The sequence below is a fragment of the Triticum dicoccoides genome, chromosome 2A, assembly GCF_002162155.2.
Source record: "Triticum dicoccoides isolate Atlit2015 ecotype Zavitan chromosome 2A, WEW_v2.0, whole genome shotgun sequence".
NCBI classification, from domain to species: domain Eukaryota; kingdom Viridiplantae; phylum Streptophyta; class Magnoliopsida; order Poales; family Poaceae; genus Triticum; species Triticum dicoccoides.
Genome location: NC_041382.1, coordinates 26,908,001 through 26,920,485, shown reverse-complemented (window position 1 = coordinate 26,920,485; position 12,485 = coordinate 26,908,001). Strand labels below are relative to the sequence as shown.

The following is a 12,485-nucleotide window of genomic DNA, read 5'->3' as shown; positions in this document are numbered from 1 at the left end:
GGCAGCCCGGCAAATGCTCCGTTTGCAGCACAGGCCATGCTCCGCCGACCCGTCGATGCTCCATTTGCAGCCCCGGTGATGCTCCAGCAGCCCGGCAAATGCTCCGCTGTAGCACCAGCGATGCTCCGCCGACCCATCGATGTTCTGGCAGCCCAGAGAATGTTCCGTTGCAGCACTGGCCATGCTCCACCGACCCGTTGATGCTCTATTGCAGCCCTGGCGATGCTCCGGCGGCCCGGCAAATGCTCTGTTGTAGCACCAGCGATGTTTCGTCGACCCGTCGATGTTCTGGCAGCCCGGCAAATGCTCGGTTGCAGCACCGGCCATGCTCCGCCGACCTGTCAATGCTCCATTCCAGCACCGTTGATTCTCCGACAGCCCGGTGAATGCTCCGTTGTAGCACTAGCGATGCTCCGCCAACCCGTTGATGTTCTGGCAGCCCGGCAAATGTTCCGTTGCAGCACCGGCCATGCTCCGCCGATCCGTCAATGCTCCATTGCAGCCCCAATGGTGCTCCGGCAACGCGACCATGCTCCATCGTGTCACCAGTGATGCTCCGGCGACCCGTCGATGCTCCATAACAACACCGGCGATGCTCCGTAAAGCTCATTGAAGCATTTATGCAGTCATCTACGTCCTCATGGTTGTCGAAGCATCGCCCCGACATTGAAGCATGCCTCGTTGCATGATCACGCTCGTCAAACGACGTCATGGCATGCCCTGCCGCCCTTGTTGTTGAAGCATTGCCGTGGCCGTCGAAGTCATCACCGTCATGGAAGAATTGCCACGGTCATTGAAGCACGCATGTTGTCGTGGTCATTGAAGAATCTCCACAATCGTCGACGGCGTCATGGTCGTTGAAGCCTCGCCGCGACCATTGGAGCATCCTCATCATTGCATCGTCGCGGTCGTCAACACCGTCATGGCATGCCTCGTCGCCCTAGTTGTTGAAGCATTCCCTCCCTGCAGCATGGCGTCACAATGCCGCGCCTGCCCCTAGTGCTCGCGGCTCGCACGCCGTGGCGCCCACGGCCCCTAGTGCTGATTAGTAGCACCGGAGCGTTCAACTAGCTGCACTGGTTCTCTCCGGTTCGCAGCATCGAGAGGTGGCCCTCGTAGCAGCACAGGTGTGGGGCAGAGTTCGCTGCTCGCCGGCAGTGAGGGAGAGAGCATGCATGGGTGGTGCCATGGTGGGCCGGGCTGCGGTTCATGCGGGATGTTTCAGAGAGAGGCGTCGTTTGTTGACTGGATCACTACGCGCACCGCACGATAGGATATGATCGAACGGTTACGCACCCGACTGATTTGAGGGAGCCATCATCCGTCTGGAAGGGAGTGTTTTCCAAAGATAATTGTATATTACTCCTTCCGCCGCATAGTGTCCAAAACGGTTTTATATTATGGGATCTATGGAATAGAGCATCAACAGCACTTCACGGCCTCCCGTAACACGCGTGTTGGGCTTCCGGAGTCGTTGGGACGACTGGGTCGGTCTTGGGCTTTGCAGCGTCCTTGGGTGACGCCGGCTGGGTTGGATTTGGTCCGTGAAAGTTTCGCCCTCAGGGTTGTCCTTGTTTGTTTTGCGTACGACTGTATGGGGTTTATCCGAGTAGGAGTATTGTTACGTGGGAGAGGAGCTAGCTCCTAGCTGCATGATCCTTTTTTGGCTGGAAAAAAGGACGCGGGCGAGGAAGAAATTGACACGGCCGGCCGTTGGATGGGAGCACGGCCGGAGAGGGAGTTGGATGAGGACTGCACTCAAATCAAACCGTTTAACCTACCCTTCACCATATCCACATCGGATATAACTTGGAGAAGGAGACGGGGAACCCCCTACTATATAAGCTCGGCCACCCACGCCCCAAACAAATCACAACCAACCTTCCTCAAGTCGTTTGCTGCCGGCGAGCAATCGAGTAGTGTTCCCGGCGATCGATCGATCTAGGTGAGCATCATGGTTTCCGCCGACGTGGCCCGCAACATCGTCGGCATCATAGGCAATGTCATCTCCTTCGGGCTCTTCCTCTCCCCTGTGTAAGCCCACTCCTCCTCCTCTCGTCTACTCTGTATGTATACATATATGAAAGGTGGCTGCTAGGGCATGAATTTGAGGCTCGTTTTCTACTTGTACGTACGTACGCAGGCCGACGTTCTGGCGGATCTACAAGGCCAAGGACGTGGAGGAGTTCAAACCGGACCCCTACTTGGCGACGCTCATGAACTGCCTGCTCTGGTTCTTTTACGGGCTCCCCATCGTCCACCCCAACAGCACCCTCGTCCTCACCATCAACGGCATCGGCCTCGTCATTGAGGGCGCCTACATCATCATCTTCATCATCTACGCAGCCAAGAACACAAGGGTACGTCCGTGCAACCCTCCTAATGCCTCCTCATCCGTCCCACTGTCTCTTTTCGGCTTTAGTTTCTGTACAGAAGATCCTCCAGCCCCTAACCCAAGCCATGTGCATGTGCTCTGCTGTGTGTGCAGTGGAAGATGCTCGGCGTGCTCGCCCTCGAGGCGGCGTTCATGGCTGTCGTGGTGGCCGGCGTGCTCCTCGGTGCCCACACCCATGAGAAGCGCTCCATGATCGTAGGCATCCTCTGCGTCATCTTCGGCTCCATCATGTACGCCTCCCCGCTCACCATCATGGTACGTACACCACCCCAACTTAAGGGTCGTCCACCCGTGATCTTTGATAACCGCTTTAACTTGTTAGTTCTGGTGGCTAATTAATTAATCTGCATTGTGCACATGTGGTGTGGTAATTATGCGCTTTCAAGAAAAAAAATACCTGCCTATAATTATTTTTAAAGTTCTAGTAGACGCTTTTGAGAGACCTTAATTTGTTAAGTAGTACACCTTGTTTGTTGTTGATTCTGCTTGAAAATCTATGTCCATCTAAAAGGTGCACCCACCTTTCACTTTTTAACTTTCGTGCCAAAACCCTGTTATAAAAAGTCCGAATTGAGTTGTTCACCTCTCACGCACCCAAGTTCTTCCACAATATGCTACATCATATTTTTTAATCAAAATTTCCTACGGTTTATTTCTACCTCAAAGGTAAACTTCATTTACAGTTGAATTACTAGCTCAGGCTAATTGTTAATTACGGATGCTTCTGCCAACTTACGAGTGTACTAATACAAATATAACTCAAAAATTTAAGATGAAAGTAGTAATATTGTACTGCCTATTTGCAGGGTAAAGTGATCAGGACCAAGAGTGTGGAGTACATGCCATTCTTCCTGTCGCTGGTGAACTTCCTCAATGGCTGCTGCTGGACGGGCTATGCGCTCATCAAGTTTGACATCTACATCACGGTATGTACATACACATACACATTGGAAATAAGAAGTCGCAAACCCAGCCAGACATACAATCAGGAACTCCTCAGCGCGGATTGATCTAACTGTTATATCCTCTTTAAATTCCGTGCAGATCCCCAATGCCCTCGGTACAATCTTCGGCCTCATCCAGCTGATCCTGTACTTTTACTACTACAGATTGACCCCCAAGAAAGACAAAAACGTGGAACTGCCCACTGTCCTCACCAAAAACACCGTTACCAGCGGCAACGTCTCCGTCACCATCGAAAAATAAACTTGGCTTCGTTTTTTAGCCCTAGTGATGTTGAGTAGTTAATACCGGATGATACTACAACAAGTTGATGTTAATTAGTACTACTTTTTGTTAGCTAGTAGAGTCTGAGATCGCCTCTAGTTTCGTGAACCATTGTCGTCTGTCCGAGACTAATAGTGTTATTTCAAGTGTATATAAATACCAATCCAGCTGAGTTATCCCAGATGTATTATGACACCATGTATGCTTTCCTGTTTTCAATCTGCTCTTACGTGATGATACGATTGATTTTTTTAATTACAGCGTGTGATGGCTATGTTAAATGAAATTATTCAATATCCATGATGTGTTTGTATTATGTTTCGGGCAAGGCTCTTTCGTTTTCTGTACAAAAACACCCAAAGGGCATCTTATTGGTGATGCAACTTGAACACGGTGTAGGAGAAAAGGAGTCAGACTTAACCTAATTACCGGTTTGGTTGGATGGCTTCTGCTCTTTTCCCGTGACGCTGCCTTGTTACCACATGGACAGGCAACGAGCAGCTCTGCAGCTTGGTCAAGTATGACGTTTTGAGTCGTGCCTGCTAGAGATATTTTTCTGAATCTTGTAACATGTTAATTGTTTGTCATATATATTTCAAAGTGGTGTGTTTGATCGCATGGTGTCTACTGTATATATAGACACACTTCTTTGTCAAGAAAAATAGGTTGAGTATAGGAAAAGCTCCGCTCAAATTAGATAGCCCACCAACTTGTGGCTCTAACTAGTAAGACTCCAGCCCTTTCCCACAAATTTCTATTAAGGGAAATAAAAATAACATCCAACTTGAAGCAGCATCCAGACTAGCAGCCCAGGCTAGCTAAACACATTAACTTTAGACTACATACTGTGTTTTAATATCCAAGAGCAAGGTTTTTTTATCAATTTATTTTCTTTGTATTTGAATGATCTCGATCTAGCGATAAATACTATATGAATCTAGTTAGATTCTATTTGATCAATGATCACTTATTGTAATTTGTTAGGTTTTCTTCCTGGATCATCATTATGTCTACTAGAATTAGGAAACATGATTCTGGTGCTGCAAAACAAAGACTGGATCTTGAGGCTCGAACTCAAACGAGTGCCCTCGATAGATATTTAGTGAGCCTGCCAACTTGATTCTGAAAATCAAACTGCAGATGTTAATGTTGATGATGGTGGTGATGATAATACGATGGGGGTTGTGGAACATGATGCAGAAATTGATGTCTTGGAGATATAATATAGTACGAAGATATGATTGAAGATTATATTCCAAGAAATACTAGACGGATGGCACTTTTTGGTAGAACATGAAGTTCGTTCATTGCTTTCCTATCACATTACAATTTTAGCATAATATCTGATATATGGTTAAATAAGGTACAAATAAAACAGACTGGAAATTATATAATAAACTGACAGTGTGCTTTACGCATATTAGTTCTTATGTTATGTGAATTGTTCGAAATTTTGGGCCACATTTTAGTTTCTGCCCGAAGCCCCAAATTTCTGGAGATGGCCCTGCTAAACAGCCGCTGAATGCAGCCGAAGACCGATATCCTTAAGTGAGTAAGTTTCTGGCCCCGCACAGCTCCAAACACTTCATTTGCCACCTGTTCAAAGAGCCTTACTCCCCACTGCAGCAGATTTGTGTTTACCTCATTTCTCTACAAAGGAAACGAATAGTGAATCCAATATCCAATTAGTTTGATCACAACAACACATCATCCAGCAGTTTTTTCTGTGTGTGCCTGAAACACCATCATTTCGCGTGTCCCAGATAATCCGCGGAACTGCAGCAACCACAACTAGCACTAATTTTCCGGTCACTCCAGCAAACTTATTTATCCAGGATTCCAGCAGTTATTAAATATCCATGGAAAGAAGAATAAAAGTGCATTTTGGCACAGTCAATATAAAGCGCATGAGGGGAGGAGAGGAACAGATGATCAATTGCATGAGGCCAAGGAGGTTGCCAATTGCACATGGCTTGGTAATCCTGGCGCCAAAGTAGTCGAGCACTGCGTCCTATACAAATGGACACTAAGATTCATGTCTCCTACTGTCCTCCAGGTGTGGACTTTGACGCCCATGGACCGAACTAATGGGTCTATGATGGGATTATACAGGGCCAAGAAAATACATTAGCATGGTAGATTAGCAATTCTCTACAGAGGTACATGAACATGGATGGTTTGCTTACCAGAAACAATGATGTTTATGATGGTTGCTGGGTTTATGTCACGCGCAGAGTAACTCGATGGGGATGATATTGTGCTGGCTCCTGTAGTGACATCCATCTTTGTTAATGCAGATGAATCCTCGCTCTCGCCCATTGCTCCACCCGCCCCTCCGGTAGCGCTGCACCACATGACGACCCGTGCTCGCGCTGGTGTGGTTTGTCCTGGCAAGTGCTATTCGTCTGAAGAGTACGTGTGTACCGCATCGACTTCATCACCATCGTCGATTCCCTTTTGAGCCCCCGCTGCTTTTCGCGACCCTCACTAGCACAGCACGATGCAAAAGGATTTTGACGCATTGGAGCACAACCTGACATCCGCACGTGGAAACTTGTGTCGCACAGCCTCCCCATGCCAACGTCATCAGTGGGAAATGGGTGTTCCACCACAAGACCCGCCCTGACGGTTCCGTTGAGCGCTACAAAGTGCACAGGGTAGTCTATGGCTTTTGGCAGCGCGCCGGAGTTGACTTCGACACCTTTGCCCCGGTTGTTAAATCGGGTACGATTCGCGATGTTTTACTGCTTGCGGTGTCTCACACATGTCCCGTGCATCATTTGGATGTTTCCAATGCATTGCTTGATGGTCATCTCATCGAGCAGGTGTTTTGTCAGCAGCCTACCGGATTCATCAGAGCCACTTATCCGGATCATGTGTGTGCATTTTTGATCCATCTACGGGCTCAAGCAGGCACCACATGCGTTGTGCTGGCGCATCGCCGCCTTCCTCCAATGGCTCGTGTTTCGATCAACCTGCTCTGACGCATCATTGTTCGTCTACCATCAGGGCGCTGCTACCGCCACGTCCGGCTTTACGTCAATGACATCATCCTGACGGCGTCCTCCAGTGAGCTCCTTCATCATCTCACTGCTCGTCTCCGATATGAGTTCAGCCTCAAGGATCTGGGGCCTCTTCACTACTTCCTCGGCATCGAGGTGGTACGACGCGCTGACGGGTTCTTTCTTCATCAGCAGCAATATGCTCATAAGCTTCTCGAGCACACGGGCATGCTTAACTACAAGCCTGCTGCCATGCCTGTCGAAGGCCAATATCTCTGCACTAGACGGATCGTCTGCACCGAATGCAGCGTTTTATCACTCCATCATCGATGCATTGTAGTACTTGACGCTCACATGTCTGTACCTATAGTATTCCATGCAGTAGGTGTGTCCTCACATGCATGCTCTGCGTGACTCCCATTGGATCCTGGTGAAGCGGATTCTTCATAATATGCACGGTACCATATCGCAAAATACCAAAAGCATGGTGTTTATATAAGAAGGCTAGTGCAAGTAAGATAGCAGTGTTGATAAGTACACAAAATAAGAACCAATGGCAGAGCTCATCATGGCGACTGATACCGCTGGAAGCATATGATTGCCAATTCCAACCACTCAGGTATCGCTTGGTCGAGAATCTCATCGGCGTCCATGACGGCAACAACTATTGCTAGTCCAGAGAAGGGGCTGCAAGGATTAGATGGATCATACTTAGTAGCAAAAGTGGGTAAGAATCAAAGGTGAAAAGTTTAGCTTGAGGCACCAACCTTTGAATATTTTCAACTAAGAGCGCTCTCGCACAAAAGGTATCTCCTTTGGGCCCGCCACTGACTGCTTGACCCTGGGTGGCCTGAAGTGCACTTATCCTATCAAAAAAAAATCATTGGGCCTTATATTGTGGTAGGCATCGTATTTTTTTTTTCAAATAGGTCGGGCGTGAGCGAGGTCTCCTTAAGGAAATGGGCTTTTTTTATGGAACGTACCTATTTTCCTTTACAGTGAATATATTTGAAGGAATAGTGTGACTTTTCCAAAGGAAAAATAGAACTGAAACACGCCTGGTACAGACACTAAACATAGGTATGAAGCCTAACAATGGGATCATGGTTCGAAAAGAAGATTCGTCACGTACGGTGGTCGATGTAGGTTCATATCTTAACATGGTTTGTGGGATCACAAAGTGAAACAAATGTATTTACCATTTGCCATTACTCACACTTATTCTGGCATCCTCTTTCAGTGGCACCAACCGCAACAGGCGGAAGGGTCATTTAACAGATAAGGCAAAAGAGAATATTAAGTATGACAACAACTTAACGCCAAGAACACAAAATTTTCCGACTTACGCACCAGCCCAGGACCATTATGGAGACTACATACAAGGTCTGGTGAACTGAGAGTTCCACCCTTCGTCCGGTTTGTATGTAACCGACGAGCAATCATAGTGCCCAAACTAAAAGTACTGTCAGCATATAAAGTATGGCGCAAAATAGCAAGGCCAGGTGAACTGAGAGTTCCACTCTGTCCATGACCAGTAAGACATCTCCTGGAAAATAATGCATAGTAATGTAACACGGGAAAATGTAAACTAGCCACTCTTATTTCCGATACTCCTCTCTCTTCCCCACAGTAGTTTCAGAAATAAAATCAATCCATGTCTCCAGGACGTGGCTCACTGATGCTTCCCTCAGAAGGTATTTGACAAACATCGCAAAGATCATACAATGTCATCTCCTTAGGCTCATCATACAAATGGAACTCTATCGTGGGCGGTGTTTTCTTAGGATAAAAATGAAAGGTTTGCACAAAGGTATTAGTGAATAGGAGGTATTGGTCGCACTTATCTAGGAGGAAGGGGATGATGCCAGCATTGTTCGCCAAATAATAGAAATCTTCATAAATTCCCGCCTCCTTCAAGAATGCGTCACTTGGCCACTCACTCGTCCGAAGCTTTGCCGCACGCGGAAGATTGTACTTGGTCTTCTTCTTCGGAGTTTCCTCTGAATCACGGCTTGATGAGCCCCTTAACCACCTCTTCATTGCTTTTTTTTCTCTGAAATTTTCTGAAATTTTTAGTGATTCAAAATAAAAGTGCACAAAACTCAACAAAATAGGTAGCAACTACACCAACAAGTGTCTAGAGGCCATATCATGCAAAAAAAATATACTTTGGACCATATAAATTTGACATGCAAGCTCAAGAACATGGTCACCACAACAGCAAATATTTCCAGTATATGAAGCACTAGAACAAAACTAATTGGAGCATTGCAGGAGTCGCATACCGAAGAACAATCCCCCAAAACAGTTTCGTAAATGGAGCTCCGAGCAAGGAGATAAGAATGGCAACAAGATGAGAAAGAACACATGTTTGAGAAATGGTGTGATTTTTTCTGAAGGAAGACGAAGTGGATGGGCGTCTGAAATAAGTGAGGGGGCCTACGTGGGCCCCACAAGCCACCTAGGCACGTCCAGGGGTGGGCGCGCCTGTGGGCTTGTGGCTCACAGGTGCACCCCCTGGGGTGTGTTCAGTGCCAAAAAAAATCAAATATTCTAGAAAAAAACATATAAAAATTTCTGGGCATTTGGAGAACTTTTATTTCCTGGTCATTTTTTTGTTGCACGAATAATTCAAAAAACTGTAAAATAATAGTATTTCTACTTTATTAATTCCAAACAACAGAAAGTAAAAGGTGGGTACAGAAGGTTGTTTCTACTAAATTCATCCATCTCGTGCTAGTCAAAAGTAATTCATTAATAAGGTTGATCAAGTATTATTAACAAACTTCTTCCGAATGACTTGAAACCAGAGAATCTTCGTATAGCACTAGGTTACCACAACGGGGATATGCATGTCCCCAACAATAAGAATATCATATTTCTTTTTGACAGTAGGAATAGGGAATTCAAAACCTCCAATGATAATTGTTGAAAATTTTCCAATAAAATTAATACTATTCACTCAAGGTTGTTTCTTTGGAAAGTGTACCGTATGCTCATTACAGTTGACATGAAACGTGATATTGCCTTTCTTGCAATCAATAACAGCCCTGCAATATTCAAAAAGGGTCTACCAAAGGATGATCGACATACTGGCATCCTCGGTTATATCAAGAATAATGTGGAACCCCGGCTCAGAGCAACCGGTTTACCTCGCATTGACATACCAGAGATCAAGTCTTCTGGCAAAACACAACAACATGGTACAGAAACAACCGCTTTGTTGGTGCTAGAAGAAACATAAGTCTGATATTATATTGAGATAAGAGGCCAAGCGGCACACACGGTGTGGCTGAACAGTATGTACATTATTTAATGAACATTAAGGGGCCTCGATCGCATGAACTACATGGCAGCGGAATGACGATGAAGTGGAACACCATAGCACAGGGACACCGACATGGACATGATCTATACGCGGGAAGCTCTCCAATCCGATACGACTTGCCTGAAAGCTGGCATGACACGTCAGGTCAGTACATTGAATGTACTTGCAAGCTCACAACAAACATAAGCACAATGACAAAGAGTATCATGACAATTCATCAGGTTAATGCAATGCAAGAATACTACTGATGCGGTGAAACCAATATGTACACCGAGTCCCTCTGACTCGCTTACCAGATGGGTTACCTCGTAACGGAATAGAGATCATACCCGGATCACAACCGGAACAAATCAATTACGAGCATCACATGATCCCACAAATCATCATAAAACCAGTGCCAACAATAAATACTTAGTGTGCAGGATTTATTATAAATGTTGATCCATGATGTGACTTACTCCCGAGTTGTGTCCATAACCGCGGACGCGGCTATCGATAGATTAACTACACTCTACAGAGGTAGCGCACTTTACCCACACCACAGAACACATGGCCTCGCACTCCCATTCGGGTGGACCAACGGCGTTCTGACGAAACCCTTCCCTTGCCATGACACTCTCCCGGCTACTCCGACCAACTCCCTCTCAGGGCTAAGTCATGGGTGGTCCCGTGCCTACGAAAGGCATCAACAGCCACTGTCGTGGCAAAACGGTCCCAAACGGGGACAAGGTACCATAAAAACAAATGGGCACACAAGGTTATGTCTGCTTACCGGGCTAGGGTACCGCACGCCCATAATCTTCCCTCGTTGGAGGCACCGGCAAGAGGCACAACAAAGGACCGAATCAAGACCCCCCATAAGGTAAATCTGGTCACACTAAGAAAATCTGATTCAGTGGCACCATTGTTGGGAAACGTAGTTATTTCAAAAAAATTCCTACGCACATGCAAGTTCATGGTGATGCATTGCAACGAGCGGGAGAGTGTAGTCCACGTACCCTCGTAGACCGTAAGCGGAAGCGTCAAGTGACGCGGTTGATGTAGTCGAACGTCTTCGCGATCCAACGGATCAAGTACCGAAAGCACGACACCTCCGCGATCAGCACACGTTGAGTTCGGTGACATCCCATGAACTGTAGATCCAGCTGATGTCGAGGGAGAGTTTCGTCGGCACGACAGCGCGGCGACGGTGATGATGAAGTTACCGGTGCAGGGCTTCGCCTAAGCACTACGACAATATGACCGAGGTGGAATATGGTGGAGGGGGGCACCGCACACGGCTAAACAATGTCAACTTGTGTGTCTATGGGGTGCCCCCTAGCCACGTATATAAAGGATGGAGGGAGGAGGAGGCCGGCTCTCATAGGGCGCGCCCAAGTGTGGAGTCCTACTAGGACTCCCTAGTCCTAGTAGGATTCCACCTCCCACATGGAATAGGAAAAGGGGAAGGGAGAAGGAGAAGGATGGAAGGGGCGCCCCCTTTCCCTATTCCAATTCGGACCAGTCCATGGGGAAGGGGCGTGGCCACCCTTGAGACCTTTCTCTCCTTTCCCGTATGGCCCATTAAGTCCCAATACAAATTCCCGTAAATCTCTGGTACTCCGAAAAATACCCGAATCACTCGGAACCTTTCCGATGTCCGAATATAGCCTTCCAATATATCGATCTTTACGTCTCGACCATTTTGAAACTCCTCGTCATGTCCATGATCTCATCCGGGACTCCGAACTAGCTTCGGTCATCAAATCACATAACTCTTTAATACAAATCATCATCAAACGTTAAGCGTGCGGACCCTACGGGTTTGAGAACTATGTAGACATGACCGAGACACATCTCGAGTCAATAACCAATAGCGGAACATGGATGCTCATATTGGCTCCCATATATTCTACGAAGATCTTTGTCGGTCAAACCCCATAACAATATATGTTGTTCCCTTTGTCATCCGTATGTTACTTGCCCGAGATTTGATCGTCGGTATCTCAATACCTAGTTCAATCTCGTTACCGGCAAGTCTCTTTACTCGTTCTATAATACATCATCCTGCAACTAACTCATTAGTTACATTGCTTGCAAGGCTTATAGTGATGTGCATTACCGAGAGGGCTCAGAGATACCTCTCTGATAATCGGAGTGACAAATCATAATCTCGATCTATGCCAACTCAACAAGTACCATCAGAGACACCTGTAGAGCATCTTTATGATCACCCAGTTACGTTGTGATGTTTGGTAATACACAAAGTGTTCCTTTGGTATTCGGGAGTTGCATAATCTCATAGTCACAAGAACATGTATAAGTTATGAAGAAAGCAATAGCAACAAACTAAACGATCATAGTGCTAAGCTAACGGATGGGTCATGTCAATCACATCATTCTCTAATGATGTGATCTCGTTCATCAAATGACAACTCATGTCAATGGCTAGGAAACTTAACCATCTTTGATCAATGAGCTAGTCAAGTAGAGGCATACTAGTGACACTGTTTGTCTATGTATTCACACATGTACTAACTTTCCGGTTAATACA

At 46.5% G+C, this 12,485-nt stretch overlaps 1 protein-coding gene across 1 annotated transcript; it reads left to right on the top strand.

The window, feature by feature from the left end:
- Positions 1-1,896: 1,896 nt before the first annotated feature.
- LOC119358739 (bidirectional sugar transporter SWEET6b-like) lies at positions 1,897-3,797 on the top strand. Its single transcript, XM_037625171.1, has 5 exons — positions 1,897-2,034; positions 2,144-2,360; positions 2,489-2,650; positions 3,202-3,321; positions 3,440-3,797. Exons 1-5 carry the CDS (start codon positions 1,955-1,957, stop codon positions 3,599-3,601), a joined length of 741 nt encoding a protein of 246 aa, XP_037481068.1. The 5' UTR covers positions 1,897-1,954; the 3' UTR covers positions 3,602-3,797.
- The last annotated feature ends 8,688 nt before the right edge of the window (positions 3,798-12,485 follow it).

What these genes read in the sequence shown, in the direction of transcription:
- LOC119358739 (XM_037625171.1), top strand. Translation starts at nt 1,955, where the DNA reads ATGGTTTCCGCCGACGTGGCCCGCAACATCGTCGGCATCATAGGCAAT. An exon ending in GGGCTCTTCCTCTCCCCTGT is followed by an intron (nt 2,035 to 2,143) that starts GTAAGCCCACTC and finishes GTACGTACGCAG; the next exon opens with GCCGACGTTCTGGCGGATCT. An exon ending in ACGCAGCCAAGAACACAAGG is followed by an intron (nt 2,361 to 2,488) that starts GTACGTCCGTGC and finishes CTGTGTGTGCAG; the next exon opens with TGGAAGATGCTCGGCGTGCT.